Source organism: Sorghum bicolor, chromosome 1 (assembly GCF_000003195.3).
Source record: "Sorghum bicolor cultivar BTx623 chromosome 1, Sorghum_bicolor_NCBIv3, whole genome shotgun sequence".
In the NCBI taxonomy this organism is placed as follows: domain Eukaryota; kingdom Viridiplantae; phylum Streptophyta; class Magnoliopsida; order Poales; family Poaceae; genus Sorghum; species Sorghum bicolor.
Genome location: NC_012870.2, coordinates 78,816,654 through 78,839,428, shown reverse-complemented (window position 1 = coordinate 78,839,428; position 22,775 = coordinate 78,816,654). Strand labels below are relative to the sequence as shown.

Here is a 22,775-nt window from a genome sequence, read left to right as displayed (position 1 = left end):
CAATCGCAGATAAATACGGTATAAGCACCACGCCTACACAATATCTATCATTTACCCATAGATCCGATGGATAAACGCTATACGATCCTAAGCATGTATATAGTTCGTATCTAACTAAGCCAAGTACATAACTATGATAAACTAAGAACAATATAATCTTGAATATAAGCAAATAGAGCAAAGTCATAAGCAATATATTGAAGTAGAACAAAGTCATATTCATAATATTGAAGAACAAAGATAATTAGAAAGCAATTAGAAGCACAATTAGAGAATTACCAAGAATCCTCCTGACAGATCCGGAAACCAATCGAAGATTGACTCCTTCTAGTTCTAATCCTATGTAGCTATGCTAATCTAGATATCTAATTGATGTGGTGGCTCTAATCTTGATCAGAGGCTTCTTCTCCCTTGATGGAACAATGAATTAGGGTTGAGAGGCTCCCTCCTCCAGGGGCCAGGGGGTCTGGTTTTATAGTCCCTTCAAGTGAATATGGGCCCTTGGATCAAACCGACATAGATTGTATGGTTTAGATTCATCCTTTAGGTCGGTGGAGACTTCCCGCAAAGCAGAGTCCTGATTGGACTTAGGGGCAGGGCGGGCACCCAGTTGGACAGGGCGGGCGCCCTGTCTCTGGCCCCGATTCGCCTCCGCTTCGGTCTCGTGGCTTCTAGAGTCTTCTAGATGTAAGATAATTGCGCAGCACGTTAATATCTTTACGTAATCCTGACATGTGGGCCTTTCTTCCATATTTCCTGATAACCCCCTGCAGAAATAGACAAACACCAAAACTCGTGGAATTCTGTCAGATAAAACCCTAAGTCTAGATCTTTATTTCATTTGGATCCTTTTCTTTATTTATTTGATAATTAAATTTGATACTTAAGGACCGTCAAAAACGAGCACGGGCACGGTGAGGCACGGCACTATGCAGCACGGCGGCCCGCCGTGCCGTGCCTGATAGTGCCTCCGTGCCGACGTCGCGGCACAGGCACGGCACTATGGCCTGTTAGCCGTGCCGTGCCGTGCCGATGGGCACAGCAGCCCGTGTGCCTCCTCGTGCCACCGTTGCCGCCAACGTCGCGTAGAAGCTTGGGAACGCCGCCCCCGTCGCGCCCCCGGCCGCGCGCCTTGGAGGAGCACCGTCGTCGTTCTTCAGCGCGTTTCGCCTCGCCATCCGCGGCGCGCTCCGCGAGGTCGTCCTCAGCGGCGCCAGGGCGCAGCAGCGGGGGCCGAAGCTGGCCGTGGTGACGACCTTCTCGCTCGCGCACTTCGAGGGGGACTGGGACGGCCCCACGGCGTGCGCGCGCACGGAGCCGTACGCGCCCGGGGAGGGGGCGATGGAGTACATGGACGGCGAGATGCTCCGCGCGGAGGCGGAGGAGGTTGCGGCGGCGGCGGCCGGCACGGGGCGCGTGGGGCCGGGGTGACGGTGGAGGCGCTGCAGGTGACGCGGATGGCAGGGCTGCGCGCGAACGGCTGCCCAAGTGCCCAGCACGGTGAAGAGTTAGGGTTAGGATTCCTATATATATATATATATACTACATCCAACGGCTGTAACGCTTCTCAGATCATCCAATGGTGGAGATTTAGCGGGTTGCATCGTGCCGGCCCAATTTCCGTGCCGTGCCTCGTGCCAGCCCACGGGCTGGATTCTCGGCCCAGGCACGGCCCATTGGCGTGTCGTGCCAGGCACGGGCACGGTGCCAGCGTGCCTGGGCCGTGCTCGGGCCGTGTTTTCTCGGACCGTGCCTGTTCCAGCCCAGCAGGTCTGGCCCGTCTGGAAAACTATAGTGGCCAGATGAGTTTAAATCAAGCGCCAACTCGTACCCTCTCTTGATTGCCGCCACTGGCCTACCACCATTCTCCCTTCAAACGCCGCCTCTTCATATGAACGCATTGCCTAAAGCACCTCACCTTATCGTCCACCTAAATTGTTGTGTGTGTCCATGGCTTTCACCGTCGGTGACCCTTGCTTTAAGCTCATGATGTTGTGGTCGATGTGAATGCCTCATCAAAAAGGATGTGGCTTGGTTTGTCGCCACCATCTTTAGAGTAATCTTCTCTATGGACACCAAAGTGTATATTGTCAAGATTTGTTTAGGAGTCACGATACTACCATAGTCGTTGGGCCTCTTTTCCCGTGGTGCCCAGGACAAAAACCACCCATAGCCTTTGATAAATGGTGAGGCTTTCAACCTGGAAATCTATTAGAGCAACTCCAGCCCAGCATGCAAATTGAGCCTCTATTTTTTTCATTTGCATGTCGGGCTGCATCCAATAGGGACCCAAAATTTACTTCAACTCCAGCCCAACACCCTCTCCCCCGAAGAGCTTCTGCTGGTACTGGTCGAGCGCGAGCAGCTCGAGGTCGAAGTCCAGAGCCCGGCCGGCGAGCGCGGTCTTGAGCCTGCTTGCCGACGAGGACGGCCAGGCGGCCGGGTTGAGCATGCTGCCGCCCATGTCGAGGCCGTTGGGCGGCGAGGAGCGCGGCGACGACACGGTAGGCTGCATCCCGACGGAAACCGCGGAGGGGTTGACGGCGCGGAGCTCCTCAGGCTTGTGCGCGAAGAAGCAGATGCGTCGCGCGCAGCCGACCTCGTCCTTGCAGAGCCTGGTCCGGTACTGCGCCGGGTGGAGCCAGCACTCGAAAACTCCATGTGCGTACTCGTAATTGTCGCCCTTGCGGCAGGCACCGCCCTTGCGGAACTCCGGGCAAGGGACGCAGCTGTAGGAGTAGCGGCGCGGGTCGCGGCGGCGCGTTCTCGCCGGGGTGCACGAAGGGGCACTCGGTCGAGTCGTGGGAGTAGGCGCGGGAGCAGGGCTTCACCTTGAAGCTGTACATGCGGAACTCGTCGGTGCTGAAGAGCCCGCTCTTGAGGTCAGGGGGCGTGAGGTCAGGCGGGTACTCCTTCCTCGGCTCCACCGGCAGCGCCGCCGCCGCCGCGGCGGCCAAAGGCGGCGGAGGCGAGGCGGACTTCTTGGGCGAGGACGACGGCGACGCGGCGGGGGACTTGAGCAGCACGCGGAGCGCCCGGTCCCTATCAGCAGCGGCGTTAGCGCGCGGGAGGAGATCCCCAGCGCGGAGGCCCGAGAAGGCGAGAGCGTCCGCGGACGCGCCCGCGGCGAGGAGGAGGTGCGTGGCCGCGACGGCGCCCGCGGTGCCGCCGGCCGCCGCGAGGTGGAGTGGCGTGGCGCCGCCCGTGGGCGACGCGCGCGCGGCCTCCGCCGGCGCGGACGACAGCACGTACGCCAGCACCGAAGCGCTGTCGTAGAGCGCGGCGACCATGGCCGGGGCGTCGGGGCGCGGTGGAGCCGGGGCGTCGGGGAAGAGGGTGGCCGTGGCCGGCGGTGGCGTCGGGGCGTCGGAGGAGAGGGAGGCCGCGTCGGGGCGCGGTGGCGTCGGGGAGAGGGAGGCCGCATCAGGGTCCTATTCTTGAGGGCCTCCAACTAGAATTTGGGAGCTCTTCTAAAATAAGAGCCCAAGTAGAAGCCCCATTGAAGCTCTCAAACTCCTAAATTTTACGATGGAGGCTATCCAATGACATGCTCCAAAAAGCAGCTCAGGTCCACTGGTGTGATAGCCCGCACGCATGCAACCCTTGAACACAAAAATGTCAGTTTCTGCCTTGTCTAATCAACCATGCGCCATGATGAATTCTGATCACACTTACCCCATTCTCCCATGAAAGGACACTAGGATTTTCATGACATATTTGTGACGAAGCAAATTATCTAGATACCACTCAGAAACATTCCTGCCGAAGAGTGTTAGACGGTGCTAAAAGGTGATAGAAGCAATGTCTTGCCTTGTGGAGACAAACTTTGGATCGTATAAGATCTTGATTCATGAGACGGAGCGATTACATGATTCGATAAACCGTGCTGGAGCACCTACCGACCGACGAGAGTTAATAAAGCAAGAATAGTGAAGTCAACACCTCAACGGAATGAAGTTAGCAATATAGTAATCCGGTTTCCCACCGTCAGTGGTACTGTACTATACTCCAGTAGTAGGGTCTTGTTTAGTTCCAAAAAATTTTGCAAAATAGAAATAGTAGCACTTTCGTTTGTATTTGACAAATATTGTCCAATCATGAACTAACTAGGCTTAAAAGATTCGTCTTGTCAATTCCGACCAAACTGTGCAATTAGATTTTATTTTCCTCTATATTTAATACTCCATGCATGCGTCTAAAGATTTGATGTGACGGGGAATCTGAAAAATTTTGCAAAATTTTTCGGAAACTAAACAAGGCCTGACATAAAAAGAATCTGTAACTACCAGTATAGCCGTTTCGAACTTTCAAATTTTCAATCATGGGATCCATCTGGGAGCTTTTTGGACGCATCCATCAGATTCTTATATGATATAATAAGGTCTTGTTTAGTTTACAAAAAGTTTAAAATTCTCTGTCATATTAAATCTTTAGACACATGTATAAAATATTAAATATAAATTTAAAAATAAGCTAATTATATATTTTGCCTATAATTTATGAGACGAATCTTTTGAGCTTAGTCAATCTATAATTGGATAATAATTATCAAATATAAACAAAGATGTTACGGTAGTCAAAAACAAAAAAATTTCTCCGACCTCTGGAATAATGTAACACGAGTACATATCATGCATCAAATGCGTCTTTCAGAACTCGCACATTGGACGCGTCGTTTAGACGCACGGCGGCTTTAAGAGCCGCGACGTCAGACGGACAGCGAAATGTTCCTTGAGATCGCCGGCAAATATGCCGCGATGGACGTCGCACCGTCCGATCGAGCGAGTGAGGCCTGGCCTGCTGCTTCGTGCCCACGTCTCTTTTGCGCCGGCTGCTCCTTCCGCCGACGCTGTATCCATCACTGCCCGGCTGCCCCTGCTCGTCAGTCAGTCGATCGTCACCATCGGCGAAAGGCAAGTAGGTTCAGGTCGGTAGAGTCGCCTCGTTGCTGTCGCGCTTTTGCGTCCTACCGACGAGCAGCGTCGCGAAGATCACGGCATTCCCCTCGCGCCCGGCTCTCTGCCTGCCACCTGACCTCAACAGGCCAGATGAACGGCGGCTCCATCGCCGCCTCACCATGTTCTTCTCCCGCCGCCATTCCTGTTTCTCTTCTCCTCCGACGTTACCACGCGACACGCGTAGTCAATCAGCGGTGTTGCAGTACAGCACGAACCATGCAAAAATCACGGCGAAAGCTACGTATGATCTGTACGAAAAAATCGCAATGAAAGTCACAGGTTTTCTGGTGACGGCACAGAAAGCCACGCGTGCAGGGCATGTCATCTACTAGTACACTGTACACCACCGCGCCGTATTTCGGACACGGACGACAGCAACAATTCCCGAGGAGAGTGGTTGCATTGCATCGCAGAGGGACGAGCTAGCGAGACGACTGTGGGTCGTGGCTAACTCAACGTGTCAGCGCGACCGCGTGGACGTTTGCTAGCTCGACCGCCGCCGCTGCCGTGCGATTGTGCCGCCACGTGGCTACCGCCGCCGCCGCCGCCGGAGAAGAGCTCGTCCCAGACGTCGGCGAAGGCGCGGAGGATGAGGTGGTGGTGGCACGCGGCGTTGAGCGCGAGGAACCGCCGCAGGAGCTCCCGCAGCTCGGCGCCGCCGGTGATGCCGTTCTCCACGATCATCTGCGCCATCGACCGCCGGAAGTCGCCCAGCGGGTCCTCCGACTCCGTCACCACCGCCACGCTCTCGGAGTCCAGCCGCCGCCCCACGACGCTCGCGCTCCGCACGTGACCCGGCCGCGGCGACGGCCTTGCCTTCGTCGTCCCTGCCGTGCTGCTGCCGCTGCCACCGACGCCGCCGTCCGCCTCCCGCTCCCGGACGCCCAGCGCGCGGACGCCACGCTCCAGCTCCCGCAGCTGCCGCAGCAGCGAGTCTACGCTGGGCGTGCCCTCGGCGCTCGCGTCGGCGTCGGCGTCGCGGCCGCGGCCCGCCGTTGTCTTCGCCGCAGACGCTGGCTCCCCCGCGGGAGCCACCGCCGTTGAAGCGCCTCTCTTCATCGGCGTCGTCGTGACAGCGGAGATGTCGACGGAGACCGATCTGGTGCTGCCGCAGCCGCACATGAAGCCGCGCGGCGCGGGCGCCTTCTTCTTCCTCTTCTTCTTGGCGGTGGCGGGTAGAGTCCCCGGCGCGCCGCGCCAAGTCGTCGCTTTCATGCCCTGGCCCTCGGCGGACGGCGGCGGCGGCCTGGAACAAGCGTGCGCGCGTGACGAGCTCGGTGGCTCAGCTAGTGGGGAGCTATGACTATGACTCTATGAGCAGCCGAGCACGGTGAAATGGAGGAGCATTGGTACTTGTTGTCGAACACTTTCATGGGGGTGGTGGTGGGATCCAGTTAAGTAGTGGTCGCGGCGTTAATAATAATTCCAAGCAATGGGATCTGGTGAACTGAAAATTATAGTATCCGGCTAGTGGTTGCTACACGGTCAACGTCGGTTCTGGTTCGATTACCAGCAGTAATAATTGGCGCAAACCACTGTGTACTAATCAGCTCAGCCCATGAGTAGCGACTGGTGAGTGCATGAAAAAGCTGGCTGAATCCTGATCGATCCGTGCAGCCTTTATTTGGAATGCGCTAGTGTTGTGAATTGGAGTGAGTTGTATCCTAACCTAACGGTGTTCTTGCTTGTGCAGTCCAGATCCAGCACGGTGTCTTGAGAGTTGAGGCACTGTTTGTTTACACCTGCAAGCCAAAGATTTCTAGACATTAAAAGCGACCACGGTACGTCAATAGTGTCTCCTCCCAGACATGCGTTCTGTGCCGCCAGTGTCAGGCAATGAGAGACCCAATAATGCAACAAGACAAATATCCATATAAAACGATTTGACATGAGATCTGGATGGGCCTAACCAAAAGTCTTGTTACATTTTGGATTGGGATCCAAGCTTCGACAGATAACGAGGACTTGTTTAGTTGCGAAAAGATTTCGGATTTTAGTACGGTAGTATTTTAGTTTGTTTGTGATAAATATTGTCCAATTATAAATTAACTAGGCTCAAAAGATTTGTCTTGTAAATTCAGATAAACTGTGCAATTAGTTTTTGTTTTCTTCTATATTTAGTGTTTGATACATATGCCACAAGATTTAATGTGATGGAGAATTTTGAAAAGTTTTTGAATTTCGGGGTAAACTAAAAGATGGCTTTGAAGAGACACTGTGCTGGACCCGGACCCGGGCGCTTGTTTGCTTCCTTGTCCTGTGCATCGGGTGACACATTCCGGTCACGCTAGGCAAGGCAAGGCAAAGCGTGGCGCGCACGCCGCTCATCATGGGGCTCAGCAGCAGACACAGCAGGTTACCAAACGTAGCGCAAAGCATCCGGCGCTGCTCCGATCCTGCAAGTCTAATCTAATCTAATGAGCGAGATGCAATCAGGTGAGTGAGCAGGTGTAACCTGCACATTATTAAGTCCTGGATCAGTTGGCTTGTTTGCTAAGCACAGGCAGAGGCCTCTTAACCCGGGGGGCGGTTAGACTTATAGATAGTCCGGAGGACAGGACAGGCCTCATCTGGATATAACGACTGATGAGACATATACCGTAGGCAAGCACAAACAGCAACTTTTTATTGACGGGGAGGGTTAATCGATCTCGAGACACAACATCCGTGCGTGCGTGCTTGTGTCCTGCTTTTTTGACTGGGTGGTTGGGTGGATTATTACCGGAACCAAGATAAGTGGTGTTCGGTGCCACGGAGTGTAAAATTTGAGGTCTCAATGATGCGTCCATGGCGCGTGTCTGCCTTATCTAACGGTTGGTGCTACACTGTTACTGCACCTTGTGCCGACCGAATGATGGATGAGGATTATGGTAGGGTTTGAAGGCAAGGGGGCGAAGGTGAAAAGAACGGGTCCGGGGAGGGGCGGCCATGGTTGCTGGTGGGCTCGGCCATGCAGGAGATAAGGGAAGTGTACTGGCGTCGGACTCGTGGGTTGGGCTAGGCCCACTAGTGTTCACAACTCGGCTGGTAACTAGGCGGCTAGGCCCACTAGTGTTCACAATGACTCTCAATTAAAAAAAAAACTGGCTATGCGTTCACCGGCTGATCGCATTGGAAGAACAAGTGGAGGAATTCAAGCTGTCTACAGGTATACATTTAATAATTTTTTATTGTTACAGAATGCATTAACTTGCAGCAAAGCAAGCTTAAAAATACTACTCGCTAATTTGTTGTGAGAGAAAAACACTGTTGAATGGCTAGTAGATTTAGTAGATAAGCTCAAGCGAACAGGCTAAGTCCAGTATCTTGTAAAATTATTAAATTAAAAGAAAGGAAAAATTTACGAATAAGTACAGAAAATTATTAAAGGCATGTTTACAAAGTGGTTTTAGGATCAAAACCCAAGATTCAGTACAAGTCTACAAGCCAACTCAGCCATGAAAACTCGCCTCTTCAAAATTAAAGAGACCCTGCTGATACAGTAATAGTTGCATCTAGATGTGCAATGCCAAATCCATTTTCATGGGATTTGGTATGATGAACCATGCGAGGCAGTTCAACCAAGGCCGAGGGAAGATGATTTCTTCCATGCGCTTGTTTAGTCGGTAGCCCCGCTTGCAGCTGAATTCTACACAACTAACATCATCAGTAAAGTAGACATGATTTGGTTTCAGCTGCGGATATTCCTTAGCACGGCAACACAGTGACTGGTTACTCCCGAGAAACAATACATGATCCCAAGTTATTTATCTGCTCTAGTGTCCTTGTCACACCACAAACTTTATATATCTCCATCCACTTGATTTTGTTCTCAAAGGTCGCTTGGTGCTGATGCCCATCCGCCTCTTTTTTTATCCACACTTCTGGTCTCCGCACTTGCAGCAGATCACCCCATGGAGCCTGAATGTAAAACCTTTCCCTACCAGAAAATTTATTTACCCTGTCCAAAATTATCTTTGTCGTGACCACAGCCCCATTAAGATCGAAGGCGACAATTTCACCAAATGATGTCACTGCATATAGTAGACCATCCTCGTAGATACAGTCCTGAAAATATCTGTGAGATGGCAGCCGTGTCCACTTCTCATCACCTAATAACCTAGCAAATGCAATCTGACCACCTGGATTGTGGATGAACACTACAATATAGCTTCCAACAGATGCACCATCATAAAACAAAAATGCCTCATGAATCATGATGTACCGACTTGACATGGATGCTCTCATTTTCGTGAATTTATTCGAGGATTTAACGATACTATGCTTTCAGTGGTAGACGACGTGTCTGTTGATAGTAAGGCATATGTGGTGATTTCATCAACCTCAAGATTTTTTTTAACTGACAACGGGGGGAGTCGCTCCCCACCTGATTTTTGTATTTCATATTGGCCCTGAATATTCTAATGTCATCGAGCTTTTTACATCTCCATCAGACTAATGAAGTTTAGATACGTACAGAAATAAGTTCAGATCGATATCTAGTAAGCTAAGACACTCATCCTTCCCCTTGTCTTGCCGACTCGAAGGCTTGTTCCCATGCTTGCACAATATGCCGCTTGGATGGTTGGAGTCTGAACCCCCATTGAACTGAAACTGCCGAGCACTGTTGCAGTAGCTGATGCAATCCGGTGGCTTGATTCCTGAAAACCTTCTCGTTTCTTGACTTCCACAATTGCCAACAGCACAGGGCGATGAAGGTAGAGAAGCCTTCACTTGGGATCATATCCTGGCGCGGCCAGGAGAGGACATTGTCTGGTTGAAGGGGAGCATCGATACCCAGACAATTCCAAAGTTGGCTTGCCAACCCACAGGAGCAGAAGATGTGTGCCTGAGTTTCTTCATGTTGCCCGCAGACTTCACAAGTTGATTGATCAATAACATTCTTCTGCATTAGGAGCGCTCTGGTCTGCAGTCTATCTTGTGAGAGCAACCACATGAACATCTGTACTCTTGGTGGTGCAAAGGATTTTCAAATGAAGGTAGCACTTTCAGATGCCGGCTGTCCCTAGCTAGCCTTGAGCATTCTGTAGAGAGCCCCACTAACCTCAAGATTTGTTGGTCCGACTTAAAGGTACTCATAGAGATAGGATGCTGCGCATATATTATAGAAGTAAGTGTGCGCTCGTGTTTACGAGCGTGCGTGTAACTCTGTCTTGAAAAAAAGTGGTACCGCAGCTTTCCAAGAGTCACGGGCGGTCGAGTAACTGACCTGGTGTTGCTGTTCATTGAGTAATAATGATACTTACATATTACACCAGTACTGTCATAGTCTCACAGATGGGTGCCACTTGCTCAAAAGTGATCACGGAAGGGAGTGCGGTTTGCTCACGAGTGATTATATTGACAAGGTGCATCTCAGACCGCTCGTCGACAGTAATCACCCAGCCATGAGAGGAACCGGCAAGCAACATTCTCACCAGCTGCTTGTGAGGTGTAGAGGTCGGAGGCATGGTGTCTGCTGTTTCTTCGGTTGGCCGATGTCACGACGGATGCTGGTATACGCACGCGGAGTTCCAGGTATGGAGCAGATGGAACCTGCACGAGCTAGGTCAGGGATCTCCAGAAGGGAACGTATATCCATCAGGATATCCTGAGGCAGCTCCGGCGACCGGCGCCAATCTCCATGGTGCACGAACAGGAGCACAGACAGGTCGATGAGTCCGGCGAGGAAGCGCGCGCTGCAGCAGCTCCCTCGCTCGCTCTCCCAAGGGCGCGGGGACAAAGCTCGTCGGAGATGCAGAGGGCGGGGCGCGAGCGCGAGGGCGGCGCAGATGGCGACCGAGGTGGCGGCCGAAGGGGAAGAAATCAGTTTTTTTTTTCTTTTTTTTGAGAATCTCAAACTTTAGACAAAACGTCAAGGAAGTAAGCATTGCAATTGCAACTTGGGCCACCCTCCCTCCGCAGTCTGCACCCCACGCGTGCCAGCAGGGCCGGGCCGGCCCAGGTGAGACACGACCACCGCTGATTTGATCGTGTCTCAGGTTTGACAGAAGTTGTTACATTTTCTTGGCATCCAAGCAATTAATTGGAAGCCTTCGAAGGAAGCTGGTCTCTTCGAGAAAAATGATTGAGGGGGTGTTTAGTTTCCCATATAACGCAAAAATTAAAATGTTAACTACTTTAGAATGGTGGAATACAAAATATCAAAATTTTTAGGCTTATGTTTAGTTTCATTCAAAATACATAATTTATTGCACTTATGAAGACCTCTTGTGACTCTTTTAGGTTTTTTTGCCCTCTTGAGACCAAAATCCAAAATAAAGAATAGCCATCTTTTTGTCAAAAATTTTGCATGGTGTTTAGTTCTATTATACAAAATGATACACCAAAATCCATATTTTTTGAATGAAAGGGAAACTAAACACCCCCTAACTTATAACTTTTCTTTTATTGTCCGCCTTTGAAAATCAAAACTTTCCTTCGTTGCCTCTAAATTGTATTTTCTTTTGTTTCTCTTATATGCCATTGGCGCGTGATATCAGTTTTTTTTTATGTTAGACGTTAGAGGAAATGATAATTATATCCTTTTCATCGTTAGAGGCATAACCCAGAAAAGAGATATTCTTTCCATGTCAGCAACACTTGGATAGTACTTTTGAACATTAGAAATATTATACAACACTTAATTTAGCACACACATAAGCAATATGATAGCATCACATTTTAAGTTTAAATATACACAATCGATAGAACCCTGTAGTGGAATTGATGGGAAAAAACAATCAATAAAACCCAGATCAATTCGACTAGCCATTAGAAAACTTGCTCCTCGTTCTCTTACCTCTGTTGTAAAACTCTCTTGAACACTCTAACGTGAACAACTCTCTCCTAGACATAGGGCTCAACTCTAGAACAAAGATAAACCCCTTATGTCTTGAGTGTTTACCACAAAAGTCCGACACATTGACCATTAATCATTAGACATGGTTACAAATCCACGACTGTAGGTCTTCCAAGAAGTAAGCTTCATCATCTTATGCATCCCACTAATTATTCTTCGCTGAGCCAACTACTTAGGACAACATCCTTTGTAGTAATCACGTTTCCTTTGGAGCAGGGGAAGAGCTTCACATGGTAAGGTCTGGCTATGGCCACACCTCGAGTACGCTGGATGCTTTACTAGAGCATTTTAGTTCTATTAGCATTTGTACCGTTGACTGCAACTCATCGTTTCGTTTGTCACCTACGTCATACCTTACTTTTCATTCGTCCTCGGCCACTGCTTTGGAGTGTGTTTGTGCACTCCAATAGTCCCTAGCAAGATCAATCTTCTCAACACAATTAAAGCACTCAACTCTTCGCTTTCTGTTGTTAGTGACAAACTCCTGGTCATCTTCTTCATCGCTCCTCCTAAATAGCTGATCTTACTTGGGCAACACTTGTCACCTCTTGTCCACTCCTTCACATTTTTATGGGCCACTTAGTGAATCCTTCTTTCTGTGAAAGAATGTTTCCTAGCCTCTTCATTCATGGAAGAATGCCTCCTCTTCATTTGTGGAAGGTTAATGTATTTCCTTTACATTGTTCATCATTTGTTGTGGATATATATAGTGCTTTTATTATCGTGTAGAATAATTGTAGGAAGTGTAGTTTGCGGCAGAGATACTAGAGTCTTCACTAGAGTTTTCTTTCAACTGAAATTATTTTTTAGCAGAAATATCAACATTACTTTTTTCGAAGGAAAGGAGCGTTATACTAAAACTCGGCACAACACAACTCCAAATTATATATGAAAAAAATCTGAAATAAAAAATACACAATATTCTATCTAAATTCTACCACATATTCTTCCCTAATGACATCACTCGAACACCGGAGTCAAAGTGTAGTCCTTATACCAAATCTAACGACCAACCTCAAAACATTAAATATGTCGGAGCAGCGTAGGATGCGGATTCATCACCTTCCAACCTTTAATTCCACTCTGTGACCAATGACGATGAGATCGATGACTCGGAGTAGCTGTTTTCATTGGGGCACCCAGAAGCACCCCTCCCTTGCAAATAATGGCTACAACTTGGTCGTGCGGATGAAATTGATGCGTGTAAGGGGAAACTCATCGTGACAATCATTGAAGTCATCGCAGGAAACATATATAATCCTGACCGAAAATCATCTTATTTTGTCAAAAAGTTTATTTGGACTAAACCCTAAGTAACTGATAAATCTACAAAAAAAATTTAAAAAAAATAGGTCTTCTCTTATTTTTTTTATACAACAATCCAATATGAAGAAAAAGAGGGGTGCTAGACATGGCGGCTGCGGCAGTGAGAAGGAGTTGTGGCGGTGCCGTGGTGGCGGCGGCTTTGTGGCAGCACTAAATATCAACATTAGGCCTTGTTTAGTTTGCAAAAATTTTTAAGATTCCCCGTCACATCGAATATTTGGTCGTATACATGGAGCATTAAATATAGACGAAAATAAAACTAACTGCACAGTTTACCTGTAATTTATGAGATGAATCTTTCGAGCCTAGTTACTCCGTGATTGGATAATGTTTGTCAAATAAAAACGAAATGCTACAGTAGCCAAAAACAAATTTTTTTCCGAACTAAACAAGGTCTTACTTCCCTCCCACAACAATGACTTCTCAGAATCCAGCTGATGTGAGCACACACCACGTGTTGCAATGTCCGCCTATTGAGATCTCGTAAAATTTTTCTTAATATAAAGACGTGCAGCTAATGGTTGCTTTTATCATATCGTCACTTAACTCATATCATAATAATAGACAGTAAACAATATAGACCTCTCCAAGGGTAAAAAAAACAGCAACGGCTATTTGAAGTGTCCTTCTCAGATGTTTGATTTTTCCTAGCCACTGGATCAACTTTGAGTGCGTCTGAACGTGATTTTTGTTCACATAGTCATTCGGTCGTTAGGACCAATTAATGGCCCCAACAGAAAATGTTAAGCTCACGATGCCCTGTAAAGCCCCTTGTCCGATGTGAGAGAAAGTGTGAAGACGCTATAGAGCTTTGTACCTCCAACACCAGCGTCGCCATCTGGGCAAGCGAGTGAGCCATTCCTTTCATAGTTTCAGATCACTCGGTCAGGTTTCCATCTCGCAGATCTGCGTGTCTCTCGGTGTCTCCTCACATTCTCCCTGATGCTCAATCCAAGCCGTCGGAAAGCGATGCATCCAACAAGAGGTGTGGTAGCGCTGCACAAATTGGCTTCATAATCCAGCCAAATGCACGTAGATTGTGCGGTGGAAGGATGAGTGAGAGGTCGATCGATCATCTTTCTAAAGCAACCAACTGGCACTACTGTAGGTTTGGTTGCATTGCAGTGGTCTCTTTACGCTTGCAGGTGTGTCGTAGGCTCCTAGCTCTCTTTCGGTCGTCGTCATCCCTTGCAGATAAGCTGTCAGCTGTTGGAGTGATACACAAACTACACGAAAACAAAAAGGAATGGCTGGTGGTTTGGGCCATAGATTTCGTTCGAAAAGGTTAGTGAGGTGATGAGTGATCGAGAGGAAGAAGCACACGGATCAACAATAGCTGAACTAGCTGCTAATAACTAGGTAGAGCATGGAGGAGCAGGAGCCCCAGGATCAGAGTTGGGGGGGCAGAATCCTCTCATTTCCCTTCACTGACATCATTCTCCTATCCAATCCAATCATCTTTTTGGCGGACGAATGCTCGATGGCCATGCACATCGGAAACGCTAATGCAGTGATGCTATTATTTGATTGGAAGTTGCTTGCTGTCCTCCCTTTATTCCGGGGCATGACACCGGACGGCTCATCCTACTTGAAGACGCTAGCACGCAAGAGGCTTTGGCTGCTATTTCCGATGCGTATCTGAAGCAAGAATCGGAACAGCGTGCGCTGTGCTCGTACAGCACTCGTAGAGAGAGCATGGAGTAGGCTTCTTCCAGAAACAGAGAAAAATAAGGCCTTGTTTAGTTCCAAAAATTTTTGCAAAATCGACACTGTAGCACTTTCGTTTGTATTTGACAAATATTGTCCAATCATGGACTAACTAGGCTTAAAAGATTCATCTTGTCAATTTCGAACAAACTGTGCAATTAGTTTTTATTTTTGTCTATATTTAATACTCCATGCATGCGTCTAAAGATTCGATGTGACGAGGAATCTGAAAAATTTTGTAAAATTTTTTGGGAACTAAACAAGGCCAAAGCAGCGCCGGGGTGCCTGTGTGCCCATCAACGCCACGAGGACGGCCACAGTGCCTCCGCCTCCATGCCTCGCAACTTTTTCCAGCACCGTACCGGCACGCACAGTGAGTGAAGCGAGGTCTGCTTCTCGGCGGCGTGCTCGCAGCTCAGGTCGCCTCGCCACCGGGGAGGAACGGAACGGCTCGCATCAGTCATCACAAATTCACATCACGGTCCCTGTCCATCGAGTTGACTTGCCGCGTCACGTTCCCGTCTGCCTGTCTCTTCTGTCTCCACCTCCCAGCCCCGGCCACGTCAACATGCATGCACGCTCGTGTGGGATGGGCCCGCGCGCGGACGGATCGGATCGGAGGCGAATATGTGGGCGGCCGGCCCGGGACGACGGTAGCTCTACCGGTCTGCTCTACCTCTGACTCGGTGCGCGCACCAGGCAGGCGACTCTTGCATGCCGACGCGCACGCGCACGACCATCTCGCCACCGCGCGCGTGGGGGTGGAGCTAACGCCATCCTCTCTGAAAAAAGGTGCGCCGTCGCCCGACGGGCACTGGGCAGCGGCGGCCGGAGGTAGGCGGCGCAGCCGGCACCAACCAACTATCGTGGTTGCCGCTTTGACACCCATCCTGCCGTACTAGCTAGTGCCCTGACTGCATCTAGTAGTCAATATATCTAGTCCGGCAATGCTCTCGTCGATGGTTTTTTTCGAAAAAATTGCTGTGGGTGACGAAGACCGAACACGTGAGGCGGCGAGGGTGAGGTGTAGCTAGTGGTGTGTGTCAAGCTGATCGGAGTCAAAACCAACGACCTGGCTCGCGTGTCCACCGGACTAGTGCACTTTACTTCCCAATCCAAGCATGATCCATCGCAAAGTGTAAGCGCAAGACAATGCATGCACGCACGGGGGAGTGCTTCTGATCCGATCGCCATTAAACAACTGTGCCCACAACGCTAAAAAAAACAACTTTGCCCACGTTTTGTCTCCTTGTTGATGATTGAGCTCAGCGGTCAGCAGATCGGTCAGAGCCATCTAAAAAAATACTTTAAAAATGCTCCAAATACACCACAGTACCATAAGATAGACGAGTCGTGGATGCTTTATGCACCTGCAACTGCAAATAATTCAGGAAGCGTATCCTATCTATCTGCTTCCGAAAAGAGCCTTTGAGTTGTGTCCATGGTCATGGTGACGGCACCCAAAAAAAAAGAAAAAAAAGACGGGTTTCTGTTTCGAACCGGAACTGCTGCGGATAATCAAAAGAAAAGGGAGCAGGCGCCCGCGATAACTTATAACTTTCTTCAAAAATCGAGTGTGACGTGTTACATTGCGTGTACACTGATGGGACGAGCTTGCTAGCTTGGGCCCAATTTTTCATCGAATTATTGTCTACTACTAGTACGGGGACACTTAGTTTTCTTGGAATCCACAGGTTAGGTATTGCCAAATTAAATATAAGATCACAAAGAACAGCATTTTCTGTCCTAGCGTTAGCATGCTCGAGCCTACTTTGTGGATAGAACTTAGAGCTAAGGATCGAGCTTCAGCACTCAAGTTATTATGGTTTGTTTGGGACTCCGCTGTTACATAATTTTAAAGCCCTACTCCACATTTTTCAGCTAATAGGTGTAGCTCCACAAGCCATGCTTTAGAAAAAAAAGATTTATTCAAAGTTTTTGCACAGCTGCTCTACGATAGAATTTGTGGAGCAGTCTCAAAGGGCTACGGCTCTGCGATATAGTACTAGAGCTAGCACCAGAGGAGCCACAAATCGTAGGTTCTTTCGGCTCGAGCATGTAATTGGTCCCTGCCTTTTTCAGAAAAGACCGTATGCTATCCCGCTATGCTGAAAATTTGAGTCCCTGACTCAGCACGTATGTGAGTTCATCAATCTTACGAACTGGGCACTACCACCGTGCATTTACAAAGATAAGTATCACCATTTTGTGTTGGAAAGAATTATATTTATACTGCATGCAAACCGTGTGAATGGGGTTCCTAGCTAGAATCTTTTGAGTATGCCCAGAAAATATGCAACCGCACAATATATTAGGGCTAGCTACACACGGTGGCCCCACCAAGGACACACCAGGAGGACCCAACGAAGGAAAAGGAGAAATGGGCAGCTCGTTTTGCACGAATGTCTTTCCCTTGAGGACGCAGAAAGATATACCGACTTTTCAGAATTCCTAGATATTGATCACAACGAACTTCAAGTCTTCAAAATTCAGTTAACTTTTCGAGTTCAACGATCACCGATCTTCAGAGTACGATGCATGCATGCCTTTAACCGGTCAGCAGGTTGCGAATAAAGTTTGACACTTGGACATTACGAATATTTTTTTCCTATTGAATATTCTAATGTATTTGACGGTCTAATCCAATCCAATAGAAGAATATGGAGTTGTACGTGCTTAAGAAACTGGTGGTGGCTGGCTTTTGGTAAAACCGGCGGCGTACCGTACGCTCTAGCTTGCAAAGTTGCACGCCACCCTCCTGATTCGTCTAGTCTGCGTCCAACATGACAACTTGCATTGCTTGGAGTATTTTATAGGTGCGAGAAAATAGGATATGTCTATGAATAAGATATAAAGCCATCAAATTTACCGTAAATCTGTCATGGAAAGGAAAAGACGAACACCATTTTCCCATGCATAAATAATTGCATAATAATATACATGCATGGCCCTACAACCCCGGTTCAAATTGGCCTCTGCTCCTCCACTTCGAAGGTGGCTTTTACCGATGGCGACGAGGCAACCCAAACCTATGTTGGCCACAGTTCATTTAATGATATATATATCGCGCGCGACGGCCTGATGATTCTGAATTTCACGTCCAATTATTAGCAGTCGAAACTAGTAAAGAAACCAAGAAAGGTGGCACGTACCTGTTGTTGATCATCTTGCAAATGACAGTGACACGAACACAGGAGATGGAATCGCACGGCGTTGCTTTCCTCATCTCGCGTGGTAGAATACAACTCGTAACAGATGCAGCGTGACGTCTTGATGAAGTGAATAATCAGGGGCACGCCGAGTTTCCGACTGTAATAAGTTTTGGCCGTGAGGCCTGTGGCAGAGCAGATCAGAGCAAGGGGTTGTCCCTGTCCGGCTCCGGCGCCGGGAAGAATAGGAGGAGCCTGCCCAGAACAACGGGAACCGTTCGAAGCCGCGTTCTCGGCAGATTTCCGAAATCTTGCTCCGCTGTAGTGGAGCAGGCCCAGATTCTGGTCCCAAGAAGCATCCATGGCACAACCATCCGGCGTCAGGCAAGAAGATACCAACGGCAGTGCGAATCCACGGCGAAAGGGCGCGGAGCAGGACGGGTCAGGTCACTCACACACATGCACGCTAGCTGATACCAACGTGACAGTTCAGGCTCCAGCAGCCTGTAGGTTTCTCCGAAAAAAGAAGAGGCCTCACCGGACCGAGAATGGGGAGGACGGCGTGCTGCGCAGGACGCCGAAGTGCCCACCCAAGGAACCACCAGCGGATGGCAGAGCAGCATGCGTTGGGAACTTGGGATGGAGGGACAGGCCGGAGCAGGTGGGTAGACGAGGCGAGCAGGGACAAAATGATTAGCGAGCGAGACGGTGCATGGCATTGGCATGGCCGCATGGGGCCGAGGCGTGCGGAATGAAGCGGAAATGATTGGTGGGGTGGGGGCGGCACGGCAACCGGCAACGGCAGACGGCACAGCACGGCCGCGTGGGACGGACGTGGACTGCTCGCCGCTTTTGGTGCCGCGCCAGATCGGAACAAGCCATAAAGCGGCTGGCCGGCCGGCCTGCGCTGGGACTGGGCCGGAATCCCACGCACCGTCCCAGGTCTGTCACACAGCAACTGCCAACGCCAACGAGAAGGCAGGCAGGCACCCGGCGGCGCCGGGGTCCAGGCCCGAGCTGCCCATCGAGAGCAGAGCACCCCGACCTGCTAGCCCTGATACTGTGATACAGGAGCACGGAGTACCACCCCACACACACACACACACCAGGCAGGCAGTGTGTGTGTGTCACAGGTGAGGTTGAGACCTGCCACCCGCCGCCACTAGCACTAGCCAGTCCGGTTGTCTGTCCTTGTAGTCTCCTCTGTTTCTGTACCACAGCCGGGCGCCGGCCACTGCTCACTCCGCTTCACACTAACGCTACCGCAGCCGCTGCTATTTAGTGCCGCCCTGCGCCTCCCACTCTCGAATTCCCTTTGCCTCTCGCGCGTCGTCCTCGCGTGTCGCGGCACACGCTCGCCTAACTTCCCTTCCTCTTCCTGTGAGACTGTGACCTCCTCCACTCCTCACTCCCTCCCTGCTCGTCTTCTCTTCTCGGCCGTCGCCTGACCCGCCGCGTCGAGACATGTCCAACTCCAAGGTGAGCCTGATTCCGTCCTGTTCTTCGTTCGTTCGTTCGTTGGCGCACACATACACTTGCTGGCCATGCATGGTCCCGGCCGCTCATCTCTGTGCATTGCATTCCTCTCGTCTGTTCTAAGTCGCCAAAGCAAGCGAATGACTAACTGAATGAACTGGTATGCTCTCGACCATGCGTGTGTGTGCAGAAAATCGTGGTGAAGCTGGACTTGCATGACAACAAGGACAAGCAGAAGGCGCTCAAGGCCGTCTCCGTGCTCGTCGGTACGTTTCACAGTCCACAGCGTACGTCTCTGCTTGCGAACGATCGAGTAGTGGTATGGTAGTAACGTAACGACTCTTGTCTCGTCGTCGTAGGCATCGACGCCATATCGGTGGACATGGCGGCGCACAAGATGACGGTGATCGGGACGGTGGACCCGGTGCAGGTGGTGAGCAAGCTGCGCAGCAAGTCGTGGGCGGCGCACCTCGACTCCATCGGCCCGGCCAAGGAGCCCGAGAAGAAGGAGGAGAAGAAGGAGGAGAAGAAAGAGGAGAAGAAGGACGGCGACGGGAAGAAGGAGGAAGGGGACGGCAAGAAGGACGGCGGCGACGGGAAGAAGGAGGAAGGCGGCGAGGGAAAGAAGGAGGAAGCAGGTGATGGCAAGAAGGACGGCGGCGAGGGAAAGAAGGAGGACGGAGATGGCAAGAAGGAGGAGGACGGCAAGAAGGAGGAAGGCAAGAAGGAGGACGAGAAGAAGCCCGCCGCGGTGGCCCCTCCATGGATGCACCACCAGCACCAGCTGCCGCCGCAGTACATGCACATGCTCACCGCCGACTACATGAACCAGTACCACCGCCCCCCGCCACCGCCGCCGGTGTACCACCCGTACGTGCCGCCGCAGCCGCAGTACTACTACATGCGCAACATGAGCATGGAGGAGAACCCCAACTCCTGCGCCATCTGCTGATCGAATCCCGACGGAGACGCAATCCCCGCCGCCGCCGCCGCCGTCCGGCCGCTTTTCTCGCGCTGCATGAGGCCCTCGCGCGCGAAAACGTAGTACGTATTACGTGTCCTGTCCCGTCCATCCATGTGTACATCCGTCGTGTAGCCGTGTTATTATTATGAGATGATGAGAAGACAGACGAATCAAAATACTACTACTAGCTTTATATTTTGCGACTCAAAACTTTAGCTGCCACGGCCAGTTCGTGAATGAATCTGTAACTGAATTCTCTGCGACGATCTCTTGGGTGGTCGTCGTAGTAGTAGTAGTGCGTGCATCTGCAGCATCTTTTTCTCTCCTCTGATGAAGCAACGAGATGAGTGATGAATGAATGGGAGCCAGAAACACAAACAGAGGAGAGTGATGGAAGGGTCAGAGGAGAGTCGTCTTGGAGGGAGGAATAATATGCGGTGCATGATCGTTGGCCGGCGGAGCACGCATGTGGGGCTGCTCAAAAACCCTGCTTTTTCTCGCGAGGATCATTGTGTTGCCTGTTGCGTTGCATTGGCGCCACAATAATGCATGCAAGAAACCTTGGCAGCTTGTTTATTTTGCCATTGCCAGGTATGCACCGGCGGTAGCTAGCTACTTAGATGCATGTGTTTTTCTGCAGATTGTTCCTCGTCGTACGTTTATGTCTGTATTTCATAGTTTTGGGCCAGATCATATCGTTTTTGGCCATTTTCTTTGAGGGACGAAATAATTTTGGGCCATATCATATCGTTCTTGGCCATTTCCTCGAGGAACGAAGAGAAGACATTCGTACTAACAGACATGGAAAATGTGGAGCTGGTGGCGGGGAGATCACCACGCCGTACGATTTTCTTGCCTGTGTGGCCTGTGGGAATCAGTATCATATGGGCTATGGCCATGTGACAAAGCTGGACGCACTACACGGTGTCCTTCGATGACACAGTACGATCAAAACGGGCATAGAATTTATCTGTTTCGCTGCACGTGCCGTTTGAATGAATTCAACGGGTGGCGCGAATGGATCTGTCGGTGCCTCTGAATTTTAGAAGTTGTTCAATCAGCGCTGCTAGCTGTTCCCCCGTGTGATTTTTAGATGAAAAAAGAAGTGTCAGAGACATTTGAACCATCCTCGTAAATCTAAAATCTGACACGAGAATAAGAATGCAGGTTGGTAAATGGGTACAAAAACAAAAGTCGAAGATGACGCTGGAGCAAAAGCAAGCAAGAAGCATGCATGCCGACGCATCTGAATTGTTTTTTGGAACATGTCGTCAGGCTCTGGCGCCGTGGCTCGTTCGCGTCTCGCACGTCCCTCTCCTGCCTGCGCAAGCGCAGCGTCACACCAGGACAAAGCTACCTAACAAATCGCTTGCTCTAATCCACCACCAATAGCCTGTTTCTTCAGAAAAAAAAAAGTTCCACCACCATTATGCGCGTGGAGAAGACGCGAGGACAGCGTCACAGCTCGGCATGGCATCCATGGTTGCAACTCAACTGCAAAGGCGGTCAGCTTTCAGGGCAGGGGAGAGAAGGAAAGGAAACAACCAAGGCGAGGCAGGCACTACTAGAAAGGATTTTCAAGAAGAGGAATCTAGTAGTTCGTAGGAAAACCCTGCAAAATCGCCTGACCGTTTGTCGTGCGTCGTTACCAAACTTTTGGCACAACCATTATATGACTACTAGGGAGTAGCTCGTGGATCATTACTCGGCCAGCACTTCAATCAGTTGCAGTTGCAGGCTGGTTTTTTAGAGCCCAGCTTCACGGTTGATTAAAAATGGTTGCCCAAAAAGGAGGCTCTTTTGTGATCTCGTACAACTTGTGCGCTTGTTTATGAGGCCCCGGCACAGAGGCTGGCAGCAACAAGGCATGGCGCCGTCGCCAGGGCTCGGAGAAAAGGTGGGTGCCGTATCGGTTTCCACCCTGACGTTCGTCCGCGTCGGCAGTTTGTTTGAGGCTCTCCATCGCTTCGCTTCTCCGGCCCCGTGCCACTGGTGCCAGTGCCAGGCTGCCAGCCGTTCCCGTCAAATTTTTCGGTGCCGATGACTCGGATGATCCCGACGTCTCCACGCCAGGCGCCGTCCCCTGACGACAGCCGGTCTCCCGGCGGCACCGGCAGCCGCCTGGATCGTGAAAAGGGATTTCAACAGTTTGTCCAAAACGAGAGGCGGTTTTCTTTCAGGTCATCGTTCTTTCTTCTCCGGCACAGGCACTAGGCCTATCAGGGCACTCCCAATGCAAGACTCTATTATAGAGTCCAAGACAATTAATTACATATTATTTATAGTATTTTGCTGATGTGGCATCATATTTATTGAAGAAAGAAGTAGAAAAAATAAGACTCCAAGTCTTATTT

General features: G+C 50.2%; 2 protein-coding genes and 1 pseudogene across 2 annotated transcripts; 1 reads left to right on the top strand and 2 right to left on the bottom strand.

The window, feature by feature from the left end:
- On the bottom strand, window positions 2,176-3,290 carry LOC110431913 (annotated as a pseudogene).
- On the bottom strand, window positions 4,550-6,914 carry LOC8061450 (transcription repressor OFP8). The gene has a single exon (XM_002465905.2). The coding sequence runs from the start codon at window positions 6,171-6,173 to the stop codon at window positions 5,406-5,408; it is 768 nt and encodes a 255-aa protein (XP_002465950.1). The 5' UTR covers window positions 6,174-6,914; the 3' UTR covers window positions 4,550-5,405.
- On the top strand, window positions 18,902-20,658 carry LOC8085708 (heavy metal-associated isoprenylated plant protein 39). The gene is made up of 3 exons (XM_002468550.2): window positions 18,902-19,460; window positions 19,648-19,723; window positions 19,817-20,658. Exons 1-3 carry the CDS (start codon window positions 19,446-19,448, stop codon window positions 20,407-20,409), a joined length of 684 nt encoding a protein of 227 aa, XP_002468595.1. The 5' UTR covers window positions 18,902-19,445; the 3' UTR covers window positions 20,410-20,658.

What these genes read in the sequence shown, in the direction of transcription:
- LOC8061450 (XM_002465905.2), bottom strand. Translation starts at nt 6,173, where the DNA reads ATGAAAGCGACGACTTGGCGCGGCGCGCCGGGGACTCTACCCGCCACC.
- LOC8085708 (XM_002468550.2), top strand. An exon ending in GGCCGTCTCCGTGCTCGTCG is followed by an intron (nt 19,724 to 19,816) that starts GTACGTTTCACA and finishes TCGTCGTCGTAG; the next exon opens with GCATCGACGCCATATCGGTG.